The sequence below is a fragment of the Peromyscus eremicus genome, chromosome 9 (genome assembly GCF_949786415.1).
Source record: "Peromyscus eremicus chromosome 9, PerEre_H2_v1, whole genome shotgun sequence".
Classification (NCBI taxonomy): Eukaryota; Metazoa; Chordata; class Mammalia; order Rodentia; family Cricetidae; genus Peromyscus; species Peromyscus eremicus.
This window is the reverse complement of record NC_081425.1, coordinates 78,221,617-78,237,406: the sequence shown is the minus strand read 5'-3', so window position 1 is coordinate 78,237,406 and position 15,790 is coordinate 78,221,617. Positions and strand designations below refer to the sequence as shown.

The 15,790-nt window shown below is 39.9% G+C and overlaps 1 protein-coding gene across 2 annotated transcripts in view; it reads right to left on the bottom strand.

Moving 5' to 3' along the window:
* Nucleotides 1-15,790, bottom strand: part of Adk (adenosine kinase) — a 408,688-nt gene that overhangs the window by 362,455 nt on the left and 30,443 nt on the right. For both annotated transcript variants that reach the window (XM_059273845.1, XM_059273846.1), the window contains exon 2: nt 5,849-5,923. In XM_059273845.1, the coding sequence (XP_059129828.1) occupies nt 5,849-5,923 (75 nt within the window). The remainder of the gene's footprint in view (nt 1-5,848; nt 5,924-15,790) is intronic.

The window sequence follows — 15,790 nt, the reverse complement described above, 5'->3', positions numbered from 1 at the left end:
AGGAGCCTACATGGCCAAAGGAGAGAATCAACTCCTGAAAGCTGTACAAGCCCATTCTTTTTTTTTTTTTTTTTTAAAGGATAGGCCTAGAAGCCTTGGATTCTAAATTTTACTCCTATATCTTTTTTTTAAAGATTTATTTATTATGTATACAGTGTTCTGCCTGCATGTACACCTTTATGTAAGAAGAGAGCACAAGATCTCATTACAGATAGTTGTGAGCCTCGATGTGGTTGCTGGGAATTGAGCCATCTCTCCAGCCCCTGTACATGCCCATTCTACCTCTCCCTCCGTCCCTCTCTCTCTCTCTCTCTCTCTCTCTCTCCTTCCCCCTTACTCCACACTAAATATTTCCTAAAATCTATGAGCTAGGCATGGTGACACATGCCTGTAATCTCAGCATTCAGAAAGCTAAGGCAGAAGGATCACTAATTGAGGCCAGGCTCTAACTGAGATCTAGTCTCAACCAAAACAACATGTTGATGAATAACCATTTCATAACAACAACCGAAAGAAATGAGATCTTGAGAAACGTTCCCTTTTACAAATGCAGATATACAAATAAGACATCTCCTCCTTTACTGAGGAAGTCTCAGTAGTTTCACACACATGCACATGATTACATGCTAAGTCAATGCTGTGATATCACACTTCTGGAGTGAATTTTGAAAAACTGCATGTAACAAATTCTAAATTTCTAAAATTCTTTATGTAATTTAATTCCAGTGCCAGAAATGATATGGAGATGAATAGAAAGCACACTGAATTATAAGAAAAATAATGCTAAAAGTTTTAAATAAGGGGTAATAGTTCTCTGTAGTCATGCTCAAGTCAGTGCCTGCTTGGTCCTGCTCAGCTTTATCTCCATCTCTGATAACAGTCTAAATACATATTCCTACATTCCCTGCAAAGTGAGTAAGCTTCAGACTATCAGCAAAATATGTCTAAGACCCGTGCATTGTGCACACCGTGGAGAGGCACTTCCTGAGGGAGTGGGTGGAGAGCATGGTGAATAAAACACCACCTGCTCCTCGTAAAGCTAAACCAGAAGAAAATGCCAAGGAAGGAAAAGCAGATAATTAGAAGGCGGAGAAAAACAGAAAGATGAGCTGTCAAGCGGGAGAGGGAAATGACCAATTAAACTCCCATTTTCTTTCTTTCTTTTCTCATACTTTTCCTTTTGTTGAAAATAGATTCTTTTCACATATTGATGACCATTTTCAAAATTTCACTAAGTGTACTAAATCTTCAAATGAAAATTTACAAAGTGTTTTGACTTTTCTGGAAAGCCATGAATACATAAACGTGCAAATACCTTCTACCATTTCCAGATCCACCTGGAGCAAGAACGTCACACATTTTAAAAATCAAACAGCAGAGGTAGTTTTGAAATTGACATCCATTAGACAAGGCAAAACACCTGGTTTTCCCGACAGAAGCAGTAGGAACATAAGAGTCTATGAAGAGAGGATGGCACATGGCTGGGCGGATAAGGGCATTTGCCAAGAAACTACACACTTGATCAATCCCAAAGACACACAGGGTGGAAACAGAACCTACTCCGCAAGTTGTCCTCTGACCTCCATGCACATTCCATGGCATGTATAAGAAGAGACACACACAATAAATAAATAGACTTTTTTAATTTAATTTTTTTTTTTTTTTGGAGGCAGGGTTTCTCTGTGTAGCCATCATGGAACTCTGTAGACCAGGCTAGCCCCAAACTCAGAGCTCCATCTGTCCCTGCCTCCTGAGGGGTTCTTTTTTTTTGTTTTGTTTTGTTTTTTTAAATCCGGGCTATGGGCTGTGTCTCAGTGGTAGAGCACTTGCCTGCCATGTGTGAGGCTTCTAGGTTCAATGCCCATTAGTGCAAAAACTAAAGGCTATTATCTTCAATGGTCCAGTCTCTAATAGTTTTACTCTGTGATGTTTTGTAATACTGGAGACGTCTCTGCATCAGCAAGTGTCTTTCAATTGCTCAGCGTGCTCTCCAGACTTAAAACCCTGAGATTTTAATCTTTAGCACTGTGCTTTGGTAAACTTTTAGACTTCAGGATTTTAGCCTGAGAACTTTGATCACTAGACATGGTGTCGCTCACCTTTGATCCCACCACTCGGGAGGCAGAGGCAGGCAGACAGATTTCTATGAGTTGGAGGCCAGCCTGGTCTACACAGTGAATTCTAGGCCAGTCAAGGCTATATGAGAGAAGTCAAGTCTCAAGAAAGAACTTTGATCTTTTAGGACTTCAGGGATTCTTTTGTGACTACAATCAGTACTACTAAAATAAACCTCACAGAAAATGTACACTCATGAAGAGAAAAATACAATTCTGTAATAAAACCTACACTGCCATCTGGGGGTGTGGCTTGGTTGAGAACATGCACAAAGACCTCAGTTTGATTCCTAGCACTGAACAAACCAAACATGGTGGTGTGCGTCTGTAACCACAGCACTCAGGAGGCTGATGTAGGAAGACACCAGGAGTTTGAGGTCAACCTGTGCTATGAAGCAAGTTTGAAGTCAGCCTGGGCTATGGAGCAATTTCTACTTCACTCTGGGGCAGAGCTAAGCCCCTGCCTTAGAAAAGAAAACAATTAACTGAGACAGGGAGAAAGGCATAGTTACAACAAAAATCCAAGCACTACAGAAGCCATATCACCACAAGCTCAAGGCCAATCTAGTCAATATAACAGATTGCAGGACAGCCAGGACTATATACCAAGACTTTATCAGAAAGAAAGACAGACAGACAGGAAGAAAGACAATACAAGACAGGGCAGGGTCTGGAGATACACCTTAATGGTAGAGCCTTTATCTAGTGTGTGTGAGACTTATACTGGCAGTCTTAGAACCAAACAATTATATGTATACAATCTCACTTGACATCCATGATTTTTTTCACACTCAAGCTGACCACATATCCATTTATAATGTATGTTTATTTATACGAATTATTCATTTATAAATAATTTGTACTGATTGTGTAAAATTTACAATCAACTTTAGAATTAAACACCATATTTCATGTATGCTTTCTCTGCCTACCAACTTCCCAGTCAAAAAGATTTAGATCTCTGAGAAAATATACATTTCTTCAACTAGTCTAACTAAGACAGGGTATTTTCACTTCTAATGATGTCACTTTCTTCCAATCACCATTCCATTAGCTCTCTCCTTCCTCCTTTGTGACTTTTATCTACTAAACCGACCTTATATAATCCTTCCCTTCCCCATCCTATTAATACATTCTCTTCCGTTACTCTCCATATTAGACCACTGCTCATGTGCAGGTGTGTACATATTCCGTATTTCCCCCATACCCACACTGTCTCTTCTGTATGCCACAGAAGATCTTTCTGGTAGCATGTTTCTTATCACAAATAAGCCTATTAGTTTTCAGTTCTGATATTTTGCCAAATTGGATAATCTAACCTAATTAACTTAATTCTGTTTTTATTTTCAATTAAAGATCCTTATTTTGTTCTCTGTAGTTCAGAGGAAAAACTACATTTATAATAAGAAAATAAACTGAGGATATTTCAGAAAATTGTATGGTAAGTATGTAAATATTCCATTTTTCCCTATTCATATTTCTAAACTACAACAATGCTGATTATATTCTGAAAACAGATCAACTCTAGGCAAACTAGCAACTTTCCAATTCAAGAACTGAAGTACTGGGCTTAGGAAAATTGCTCAGTGAGTAAACCTGAATTCAGATGCCCAGCACCCACAAAGAAGCCAAGCACAAAGGCGCATATCTGTATCAACAGCATAGGGAGGTAGAGGGGTGGGTTCTAGGGACTTACTGGCCAACACACCTACATAAAATGAAGTGCCAGGTTCAGTGAAAGCCTGTTTCAAAAAATAAGTGGAGAACAATAAAGAAGACACCCAACATGAACTCTGGCCTTCCACACATACACACACAAAATAGATTTTGATACTTGAAAGGTTTTGAAAACCTAGTCAAGAAGAAAATCAAGCTTTTCTTTCAAAAAGTAGATCAATGCAAATTAATACAATAATTAAAACTAAAATGAACAAGTTTTGAAGCAGTTACACATTTTCCTAACCTACATTCTATTTATATCTGGATGAAAAGGAATGGAGCAATATGCTGGCTAGTTTTCGTCAACTTGACACAAACTTGAGTCACCTGGGGTGAGGGGCCTCTCTTAAGGAAGTGTCTCCATCAGAGACAGACAGAGACAGAGACAGAGACAGAATTCAGAAGACAAATTGGAAGAGTGGGTTTCCTTTTATCATCTAGGGTCCAGGGACTGAACTCATGATGTCAGGCCTGGTGACAAATGCCATTACCTGATAAGCCATCTACTGACCCTGGTTTGGCTTTTTAGCTATAAAACCTTTTAATCAAATCTGTGGTTCACAACCTGTGGGTTTCAACCCATTTGGGGGTCTCATATCAGATATCCTGTGTATCAGATATTTACATTATGATTCATAACAATAGCAAAATTACAGTTATAAAATAGCAATGAAATCATTATGTGGTTGGGGGTCATCACAACATGAGAAATTGTATTAAAGGGTCGCAGCCTTAGAAGGTTGAGAACCAGCCGGGCGGTGGTGGCGCACGCCTTTAATCCCAGCACTCGGGAGGCAGAGCCAGGAGGATCTCTGTGAGTTCGAGGCCAGCCTGGGCTACCAAGTGAGTTCCAGGAAAGGCGCAAAGCTACACAGAGAAACCCTGTCTCAAAAAACCAAAAAAAAAAAAAGAAGGTTGAGAACCACTGCTCTAAATACCAGATGCCAGACCCTTATAAGAATTGCTCCTATCCTGTGGGTTGCCTTGATTGTGTGTGTGTGTGTGTGTGTGTGTGTGTGTGTGTGTGTGTGTGCGCGCAGTGTGAACCCAGAGCCTTATACATGCTAGGCAAGCACTCTACCATCCAACTACAACCCAGATCTCAATTTCTGGATAGTGTCCTCTGATGTTGAAAAGTTTCCTATTTTCATAAGGTCCATCTTATTTTTTCTCGTATTGCTTGTTCTTTTACTAACATTGAATTTAATAATCTAGGGCTAAATCGAAGACAGAGATTTACTCCTGTTTCTAAGATTTTTATAGCTTTAGTTCTTAAGTTTAGGTTTTTGTTCCCTATTGAGTTAACTTTCGTATAGAGTGTGAAGTAAGGTCTCAGTATTAGTCTCCAGCATGTGGAAATGCAGCTGTATCAGCACCAGTTTGTGTGGCTTCTTTTTGTTTTCAGACATTGTCTCACACAACTCAGGCTAATCTCAAACCTATTGTGTTTGCCTCAAACGTGAATGGTCCTCCTGACTCTGTCTTCTGAATACTGGAATTATTGCCACCATACCTACTATATGATAAATTTTAACTGAAAAAAGTACTAGGAATGAACAAAATATATCCTCCCCATCTCCCCCACCCACACACACACAAAAAAAAAACCCTGTGGTGAACTGTGAATTACTCAAATAACAGTGAACTAATATATTTCAATTTCCTGAGTTTTCCTCCAACTAAAGGTGTTATATGGTAAATTCTATTCTACAGTGTTTTTGTTATTAGTAGTCTTTTTGCATTTATCTATTCATTTCTTGATTGTGTGTATTATGTGTGCATGCATGTGCAAGTGCACATGCCACACATGCGTGTGTGGAGGTCAGAGTACAATTTACAGGAATTAGTTTTCTCCTTCCACCAAGTAGGTACCTGGGATCAAACTCGGGTTGTCAGCCTGGGCAGGGAGTATATCTTTACCCACTGACCCAACCTACCAGCCCAATTCCACAGTTTAGTCAGTTCTCTCTTCAGGGATGTTAAGATGCTATATACATGAAGTATTTCATACTTACTTATCCAGGAAATCTTTGTCTACTACAGCAGAAATGTCAAGAAGAGGATTTCCCATTCCAAATAGCACATTTTCACTAAAAAAGAAAAAGAAAAAAGAAATTAGAAAACACAAATATGAAAATGAATATAACTTCACTTGAACATAAGCCTAACATCCTAGTTTAATTAAACCTCTGATTTGCCAATTAGCTGTAGAACAGTATTTTAGAGGTAGCACAAAGCTATTTAGAAAAAAAAGATTTTTGGGCTAGTGAGATGGCTCAGTGGTGAAGAACAAGTCTTGCTCATGCAAAGGAATTGGACTCAGTTCCCAGCATCCACACAGTGGCTCACAACCATCTGTAACAACACTTCCGGAGTATTCACTTGCTGAGTACCCAACATCCTCTACTGGCCTCTATAGGCACAGTATGCATAAGGTGTACACACATCCACGCAGGCAAAATATCAAGACTCTTAACTGTGAAAATGTTCCCACCAAACTGGCCTGTGGACAAGCCCATGGAACATTTTCTTAGCACATTCTCTTGAGTAATGATTGATGTGGGAGGGCCCGGCTCACTGTGGGCACTGCCACCCCTGAGCTGGTAGTTCTGAGTGCTCTTTTCAAGAAAGCAAGCTGAGCAAGCCATGAGAAGCAAGCCAGTAAGGAGCACTCCTCCATGGCCTCTCATGAGTTCCTGACCCAAGTTCCTTCAGTGATGGACTGTGATCATGATATGTGAGATAAAATAAACCCTTTCCTCCCCAAGTTGCTTGTGGTCATGGTGTTTTATCACAGCTATAGAAACACTAATTCATGTGACATCCAACATAAAAAAAAAAAATGCTATATAAATAAGCATTTATTCGCTGGGCGGTGGTGGCACATGCCTTTAATCCCAGCACTTGGGAGGCAGAGACAAGAGGATCTCTTTGAGTTCGAGGCCAGCCTGGTCTACAGAGCAAGTTCCAGGACAGGCTCCAAAGCTACACAGAGAAACCCTGTCTCAAACCACCCCTCCCCCCCAAAAAAAGCATTTATTCTTGTTTTCTATCAAATATAACAAAATAGTCTTGTCTAACCCAGAAACTATGGCTGACCCACACTGCAGTTAAAGATGTGTATGACTATCCTAGGATCACACACCTAACTTTTAAATAAAAGTACCTATTTAAGAGAAAAGCAATCCTGATAGGTAAAACATGATATACTAGCACTTGAACAGGGAGATCTCTATGAGTTCAAGTCTGCCTGATCTACAAAGAGAGTTCTCTATGTGGCCAGTGCTATACAGTGAGACCCTCTCTCTCTCTCTCTCTTCATCTATATATAAGCAAAGATAATTGCATTGTAACTATTCAAGTGTAGAGATACACACTAATATATAAATTCAGCCTATATATTCCACTTAGAAATATACTTTAAATATTAAGTATAATATATACATGTATATATATTATACTTATATATAAATATATATATACTACACTTATATAAAAGTTTTATATTTAAGAACATGGAAAGTGTGAAATGATTTGGGGAAAGATATGCCATAAAATCACTAGTCATAGGAAACATGACTTGTGGTTGCTATATTACTATCAGATAAAGTACACTTTAAAATATGGAGATCTACAGATAAGGGATACCAGATATTTCATAAAAGTTAACAGTTTATTTCATCAAGAAACATAACAATACAAAGTATATATGCACCAAATAAAATAGCTCAAAACACTTGGCAGGGCAGAAAAAAAAACACAATTTCTCCAACTCCTATAGTACCAAGGAGCCCAAGACCTTGCATATATACTAAGTATGGGCTCTATCACTGAGCTATGTCCCAGCTCTAAACACACAATCTTAGTTGGTTTTAACACCTCTCTTTCAGCAGTTGACAAAACAGCCAGGCACAAACATAAGTAAGAATTCCACAATCAGAAATGCACCCTAGAGAAACAAAAGATGAACTACACACACACACAGACCCCTACACTTAAATGTTCATGTTCATAATGAAGCAGGATAGAAAGGCAGGGGAAATTGAGGGTATGCAGAGGAAAGGGAGCCTCTCACCCTAGAATCCAGTTAAAGCTTCCTACCAGCAGAGAAGCAAGAATTCCACAGCACAAATACTAACTAAATCACTAACCATTCAAGACTCTTCTCCTACCCCTGCTGCAAGTATGAAATTTCCTAGGAATCTCATCAGAAACTGTATTTACAGGGGAAGGAAATTACCACACTCATTGTGCAACCCTAGTGGCTCCTGGGTGCTTTAACCTTATCAGACTGTAATTCCATCCAAGGCATCTGTGGGGCCATCTCACTTATCTCACTTATCAAAAGAGGGCTAGGAGGGAATGTTTCTTAACAGCCTTTTGAGGTATAACTTGAAAGCCATGAAAACGGTATACTAGCTGTGTATACCCTCCATGTAATCTTGCCTCTCCATTTAGAAGCCATACCTACAATTGGGTATCTTACTTTCCCCTACTATCCTTCAGGAAGCATATACCCACACTTGAGTATGACTTGCTTTTTCTTCTGAGTGCCTCTCTTTCTCTTAACCTTCACTTTTAAGTTTATATTAAAAATGTCTTTATTAGGCTCCAACTAGCCAGTTCTTTTCCACAATGAAGCTACAAATCTCAGTTTGGCCTAAACTGAAGTCCCTAAAAGATTATGGGAACTCCTCAGGAGCTTTGTGTCCCCTGACCACTCACAATAACAGATTTATTTGTAATATTAAAAAAAAGGGGGGGGACCACCGACCCAAATCATCATGGCTAAGTTAATTAAAGCAAGCAATTAATTACAGCAAGCTTTTTTATTTGTGTACACGGGTTGCCTCCACCTAAGGAGAGGTTTGAGAGGTCAGCACTGGATGTGAGGAAGACAAGGCTTTTATAGGGGTAGGGGTTTCCCAAATGGGGGATTCAGTGCGCAAAATAGGCAGGGTTACAGGAGCAGAACATAAGTATAACAAGTTCGTCCCTCCAGAAAAAAAGACAAGGTTGCAAGGTGGGCATAACAAGGTAGTCATCATCAGTAGGGTTGCAAGATGTTACAGCTTTTTGAAACAAAGACATGACTGTCATTCCTGGAATATGCAGAACAGAACCATTTGTAGTTAAGGTTACAGATAGGGCACTGCTCAATCCTTGAGAAAGAGATTTAATTATAAACAGGAATGAACTTAGTTTGTCTTTACTATAAAATGGCTTTTAAGCCTAAGCTGGAGGCAGAGTGGTTCCTCAATGGTCTACTCTGGAGTGAAATATGAGAGAGCATATCAGGAACATATATGGATTTAGGCTACACCAAGTTCCATGTTCCAAATTTTCTGAGGTTTTTATAGTAATAGAACAAAGAAGGCCACAAATGAAATCACTTTTTGTTTTCTGGTGTGAGGGTTTCAAGACAGGGTTTCTCTGTGTGGCCCTGGCTGTTCTGTAGACCAGGCTGGCCTCAAACTCACAGTTCCACCTGCCTCTGTCTCTGGAGTGCTACAATTAAAGGTGTACACCAAGTTGGGCAGTAGTGACGCACGCCTTTAATCCCAGCACTTGGGAGGCGGAGGCAGGTGGATCTCTGTGAGTTTGAGGCCAGCCTGGGCTACAAAGCAAGTTCCAGGAAGGGCTCCAAAGCTACACAGAGAAACCCTGTCTCGGAGAAAAAAAAAAAAAAGAAAGAAAGAAAAAAAAAAAAGGTATACACCACCATCCATGGCAACAATATTTATTTTTAAAAAGGATAAGAGTCGGGCATGGTTACCCACACCTATAATCCCACCACTACCACTTGAGAGGTGAGGCAAGAGGATAAGGAATTCTAGGTCAGCTTTAGCTACACAGGGAGTTTGAGGCCAATATGGTAACAGGCCTGTCATAAATAAAGGGACACTTGTGTCTCTCAATCTGACTATCAGACTATTGAAACAATGGACCCCAAAGAAATGGGAATCTCCCCAGGAATCTCATGTTGGGAGAAGGAAAAGGCTCCAGACAAGAAAGGATATGTCACCCCCAACAGCTCCACAGACCACCTTCCAGATTGAGAGTGAAGAGCAGACACCTTGACTGTTACTATACAGATGTGCAAATCCTTGGCTTTCTGTTTAAACTTGAATCTCACTCCAGGATTCTGATGACAGATATGGGGGCTGGGCTGAATCTCTTTGTTCCTCTTCCCAACACAGCCACATTGAGTAAATCTCCTTTTCCTGCTTTCCATTTTAAGTTTGGCTGTTTTAATTAGCTCTTTGAGAATGGGTGGCCAGACCAGTCAGTCCCCTTGGAGATTATCTTTGACAACAGATTTCTTCTGGAGAATAAGTTTGTGGTTTTACATATCAAAACTGTTTCAGCCAAATGTAGAAGAGGCTATGGAAGCTCATCTCATTCCAGATATAATGTTGGAAGATAGTTACTAGGAAACCTTGATGAGCTGAGTACTCTTCCAACAGCTGGTATATGAGGAGAGCAAAAGATGACCCTAAGAGGCTGAAATCTGAACATACATGTATTTTTTAAGATTTTATTTTATTCTTATTTACACTGTGTGTCCGTGAGTGTGTGTGTGTGTGTGTGTGTGTGTGTGTGTGTGTGTGTGTGTACACTCACGTTCAAGTGCCCACAGAGGCAAGAAAGGGGTGCCAGATCTCCTGGAGCTGGAGTTACAGGCCCAGTGTGAGTGCTGGGAACTGAACTGATCAGTAAGAGCTCTTAACTCCTGAATCATCATCCCTCCAGCCCCTAAACATACACATGTGTTGCAGAAAAAAGTTGCCTAAGTAGAAGGCTGACAGTCAGCTCAGAAGAGGGGTGTGTGCATCTAAAGTATTGCCCACAATGAATGAAGCCACGCTAGAATCTCCTCCCAGGGTCTGGCCTGACTGACAAAGCAACTCCATAAGTGAACATTTGTCTCATTATCTCTTTTGGACAGACTACTGAAGTATGACATGTTTGCTACATTTGTTTGTTTGAGCCAGGGACTTGCTGTGTTGTCTAGGCTGCCCTGTAACTTATGGCCAGGCCTCTGGAGGACAGGGATTTCAGGCATGGACCACACACCCAGCTTAATGTTTTAATAAATATGTTCAGACTGCAAAACTGCCTCATCTTTAAATAATTAGATTCCAGACCTCCAAATCTGAAGAAAATACATATACAGCTCCAAAAGGTGATTCAAACACTGTGCTGCTCAGATTTTGTCAACTCGACACAGCTAGAGTTATCTAGGAAGAAGAACCTCAATTGAGAAAACGCCCCCATCAGATTGCCTGTAGACAAGTTAGTAGGTTATTTTCTTGATTAATGATTGATGTGGAAGGGCCTAGCTCATGGGGGTTGGGGAGCGGCACATCCTGAGCAGGTAGTCCTAGGTTGTATAAGAAAGCAAACTAGGGGGCTGGAGAGATGGCTCAGTAGTTAAGAGCACTGGCTGCTCTTCCAGAGGACCCAGGTTCAATTCCCAGCACCCACATGGCAGCTCACAGCTGTCTGTAACTCCAGTTCCAGGGATCTGACATCCTCACACAGACACACACGCAGGCAAAACACAAATGCACATAAAATAAATAAACTATTTATTTTATTTTATATTTATTTATATTTATTTTATCAAGCTGAACAAGCCTGGAGGAGAGGGCCAACAAGCAGCATTGCTTCATGGCCTCTGCTTGGGTTCCTGCCCCCAGAGTCCTCCCCTGCTTGAGTTCTTGAGCTACCTTCCTTTGATGATGGACTGTGATCTGGAACGGTACGCTGAAATAAACCCTTTCCTCTCCAAGTTGCTTCAGTATCGCCTTTATTACAGCAATAGAAATCAAAGGGAGACACTATTCCTATCTGCCTCTCCCCAGTTCCACAGTAAATCTGAAAAGAAATAACCCTCAAACACTAAACCCAGGCGGCAGGCGGCCCCTGGAAAGGTGAGAAATGTGTTGGTGCTCTTTCAAAGCGCCATTTCAGAGAACTGCTATCTTTTCAGCTTACTGACAGCTCCAATCTCAAGGCCTCCCGTTATTTGACCTGATCTTGAGCTTGCCCTGTGCTAAGAGTTTTCCCCAAGAGTATCTGTCAAAAACAACCAGCTGCAATTGTTTAACATTCCAGCTTCTTGAAGCAGTTGGAACAAACAAGCTAACCAAAAACATAAAAGGAAAAGTGTGAGAAATCAATGTCCACAGAGGGTTTGGGACATCCAGAATGTTCCTGCAATTGCTGTGAGCATGTTCAAGGAAGACAAGTGAAGGCTCAACCACCTCTGCCTAGGCTGCTCAAGCACAAGGAAAGCGTCGGTAGCTGTGAGCGTGGCTGGGTGTTTAGGATGTGCCTCAACAAGCACATGGTATCTCTAAGTAGACTGGGAAACAGTAGCGAGTAGTAACAAGAATGCGCAGAAACTAGAATCCTCAGGCCTTGCTGTTGGAAATGTAAAATGATGCAGCCACATTGGGAAACAGTTTAGTAGCTTCTGAAAGAGGAGGAGGAAGCAATGGAGAAGGAAGAAAACTGGAGAGAGTGGAGGAAGGCTGCTTTCACCTCAACAGGACAAAAAGAAACGGTTTATTCTAAAGCCAAATGGGAGTGATTATGCCCAGGAATAGTTCCCCCAAATACCATGTTCCAACATGGTAACAGTTCCATGAAGTTTTATAATAATAGAACAAAGAAAATCATAAATCATAAAGATACTTTCTGAATACATTGGTAGAAACATCAGAAAAACTGGGAAATCTCAACTATAGGCCTCAGATCTGTTTATACATTCCAAAAGATTTCTCTAATGGTCACAAAAATATTAGGTCACATACAGAGGAAAGTAATAAATGGTTATTAAGTGGTTTAAAGATGGCCCAGGATAATTTGGCTCTGGATTTGGCAACATTCCTTCATTTCCACATCATTAAAGTTCTAATGAGTCAGTCAGCCTTTGTTGTCAGCTTTTTTCCAGGGATTCTTGCTCACAAAGTAACATAAAATTATCCTATGAAGCTGTATCCCTTCCTAGGAGAAACAAACATATGGCAAAACAAAAACTTACACATGGACGCTTACAGTACTATTACTCATAGTAGCCACAGTGAAAATAACCCATATAGCTGGGTAAACAAAATATATTTACACACCAAAAAGTATTCAAACATAAGAAGGAATGAAATACTGATAATCTGATGTGACAAGGATGAACCTACATTACATGACTGTGCTCATGACACATCAGAACAAGAATTCACAGAGGCAAAAAAAAGTAGATTTCACGGTTGCCAAAGGATGGTTGGTGATGTAGAATAGGTGGAAAGTAACTGCTAACAGTTACGATGCTTCATTTTAAATCGATAAAAATGTTTTAAAATTATACTGCAATGATAGTTATTCAACCCTGTAAGTTTAACGGAAGCACTGAACTGTCCAGTTTAAATTTATCTTATGCTATATGAATCATAACTTTAAAATAATTAAAACAAATGGACATAATTTGTATTTATAAAATGCTAAATTAAACAACTGCAGCATGAGGTTTCCACTCAAAATATTATTGAATGAGGCTAGGGAGATGACTCGGTAGTTAAATGCTTGCATGCTACGCAAGCATGAGGACCTGACCTCATAAAAGACTGGCTGGCAAGGTGGCTCAGTTGGTTAAGGCCCTTGCTTCCAAGCCTAACGAGTTCAATATCCAGGACCCCTATGGTAAAGGGACAGAGCCAATTCCCTTGGGATTTCCTCTGACTGCTACATTCTCACCATGGCACATGTGTTTACATACAAACAGGGACACACACAAGCACATAAATGTTTAAGCAGAGGAGGGAAACCACATAAAAGATAGGTGCTGAGACCCACCTTTGGATTCCCAACACTGGGAGACAGAAACATAAGGATCCTGGGGGCTCACTGACCAGTCCAGTCAAAATGGCAAGCTGCAGGTTCAGTAAGGAACCCACTTCAAAAAATAAGATGGAGAGAAATAGAGGAACACACACAGTATCTACCTTTGGTCTCCACGCATGCACATAACACATGCACATGAGCACACACACTCACATGTGCATGCATGAAGACACATACACATTAATGAATGAAATTAAAGAGTTCAAAATCAAATGCAACATTCACCAAAACAGACCACTGTCTAGGCCATAAAGCTAGTCTTTGTAAATATAAAAGGACTGACATGATAAAATAATGAATGAAATTGTAATTCTAGCCTAGGTTACATGGTAAAACCATGTGTCAAAGTAATCATACAGGGGCTGGGCGGCGGTGGCGCACGCCTTTAATACCAGCACTCGGGAGGCAGAGCCAGGCGGATCTCTGAGTTCAAGGCCAGGACAGGCACCAAAACTACATGGAGAAACCCTGTCTCAAAAAACAAAAAAAACAAAAACAAAAAAAAAAAATCATACACACACCAACAAAAAATTGAGGGACTGATGAGATGGTTCAACACGTAAAGATGTGTCGCGTGTGTGATATCAAAGGTTCTGTCTCCAGCACTGAGAGAGAAAGAAAAACAAAAAAAATAAAAACAAAAAACAGTGAATGCAGGATCTATGGTTTTATAGTATATATACTTTGGCATAAAAATTGCAAACTAAGAAGGATAATGTGTGTCCCTTGGCTATACAACCCCTCCATTTATATCCTAATTCAAAATTATCATCATAAACAAAAGTAGGCAAACCCAAGTAACCCTTACTGTACAAGACTCTTTATATGAATTTATAGAATAGGTAAAATTAATCAATGGTAACAGAATTACGCAAGTAGTTGTCTGGGTGGTGAGGGGAACAGGATTAATTGAAAAGGGGTAAAAGGGAACATCTCAAAAGATGTCCTATAGCTAAACCTGAGTGCTGTTTGCACAAGTAATTATACTGTCAATACTCAGCTATACCAGGAATGTAGCTCAATGGTAGAATTATCTTTGGTTGCATATTCTAGAATAATTCATCTCTGACCAGTATTATCTGTTTTGTTTCATTTCCTATTGGGACATTCTTTTCAACCCACAAACATGTTGGTATTTCAACCTCAGGTCCCCCAAATCTTCATTTCCAGCATGTATTTCCAGCTCCTCTATTATATCCCTGCTCTCCTGACAGTAAAACAGTTCTAAGAAATAGTAAATGCTCCACTAAATAGCAAATTCCTCTAAGCTATATAAAACTGGTTTTGTATATTTATTTATTCTGTGTGAATGTGTGTGAGTGTGTGCGCACGCATGCTACTTGTGTGGGGGTCAGAGGACAATTTGCAGGAGTAGGCTCTCTCCTTCCACCATGTGAGCTCCTTTTTACCCCACAACTCAACAATAATAGGGAAGGCGTTATTATTATCTCTGTTTAAAAGACTAGGGAAGAATTCCTAGGAAAAGATTCAGCAAGATTATATAACCTTCCAAAAATCAGACAGCAAATAAATGCTTCTAAACTTTACATAATGTGCTTTCTTGTTCAATATACTACATTGAGACACTCAGAACTCTTTTAATATAAAAATGTTTGGTCAAAGAGAAACACCCAGATGTAGACAAAAAAAACGGGGGGGGGGGAGTTTTTTGTCTATTATTTATGGCCCTATTTCAAATAACATTTCAACAACTAAGAATTGCTATGACAATATGATTATACTGTATACATGAGGTGACCAGATAATTTACTATTCAAATGGAACACTTTCAAGAATAAATAAAAAACTACCAGTAATTATGTGAAGATAATAGGCATCTTCCAGCACTGCTCTGGGCAAACTGGGATTTGTAGTCACCTGGCTTATAAGACAACTTCATTTATGTTTTATTGGAGCATTTTTAAAAAGCAACAACCAGAGATAAAGACATAGCTGCAAGACAAATGCAGCAGGAAAGGGTTAACGTTCGGACAGTCGACTATCACTTGGTTCCAGTTTTATCTCTGACAGTTCTGCTTAATGTAGCGCTTCTC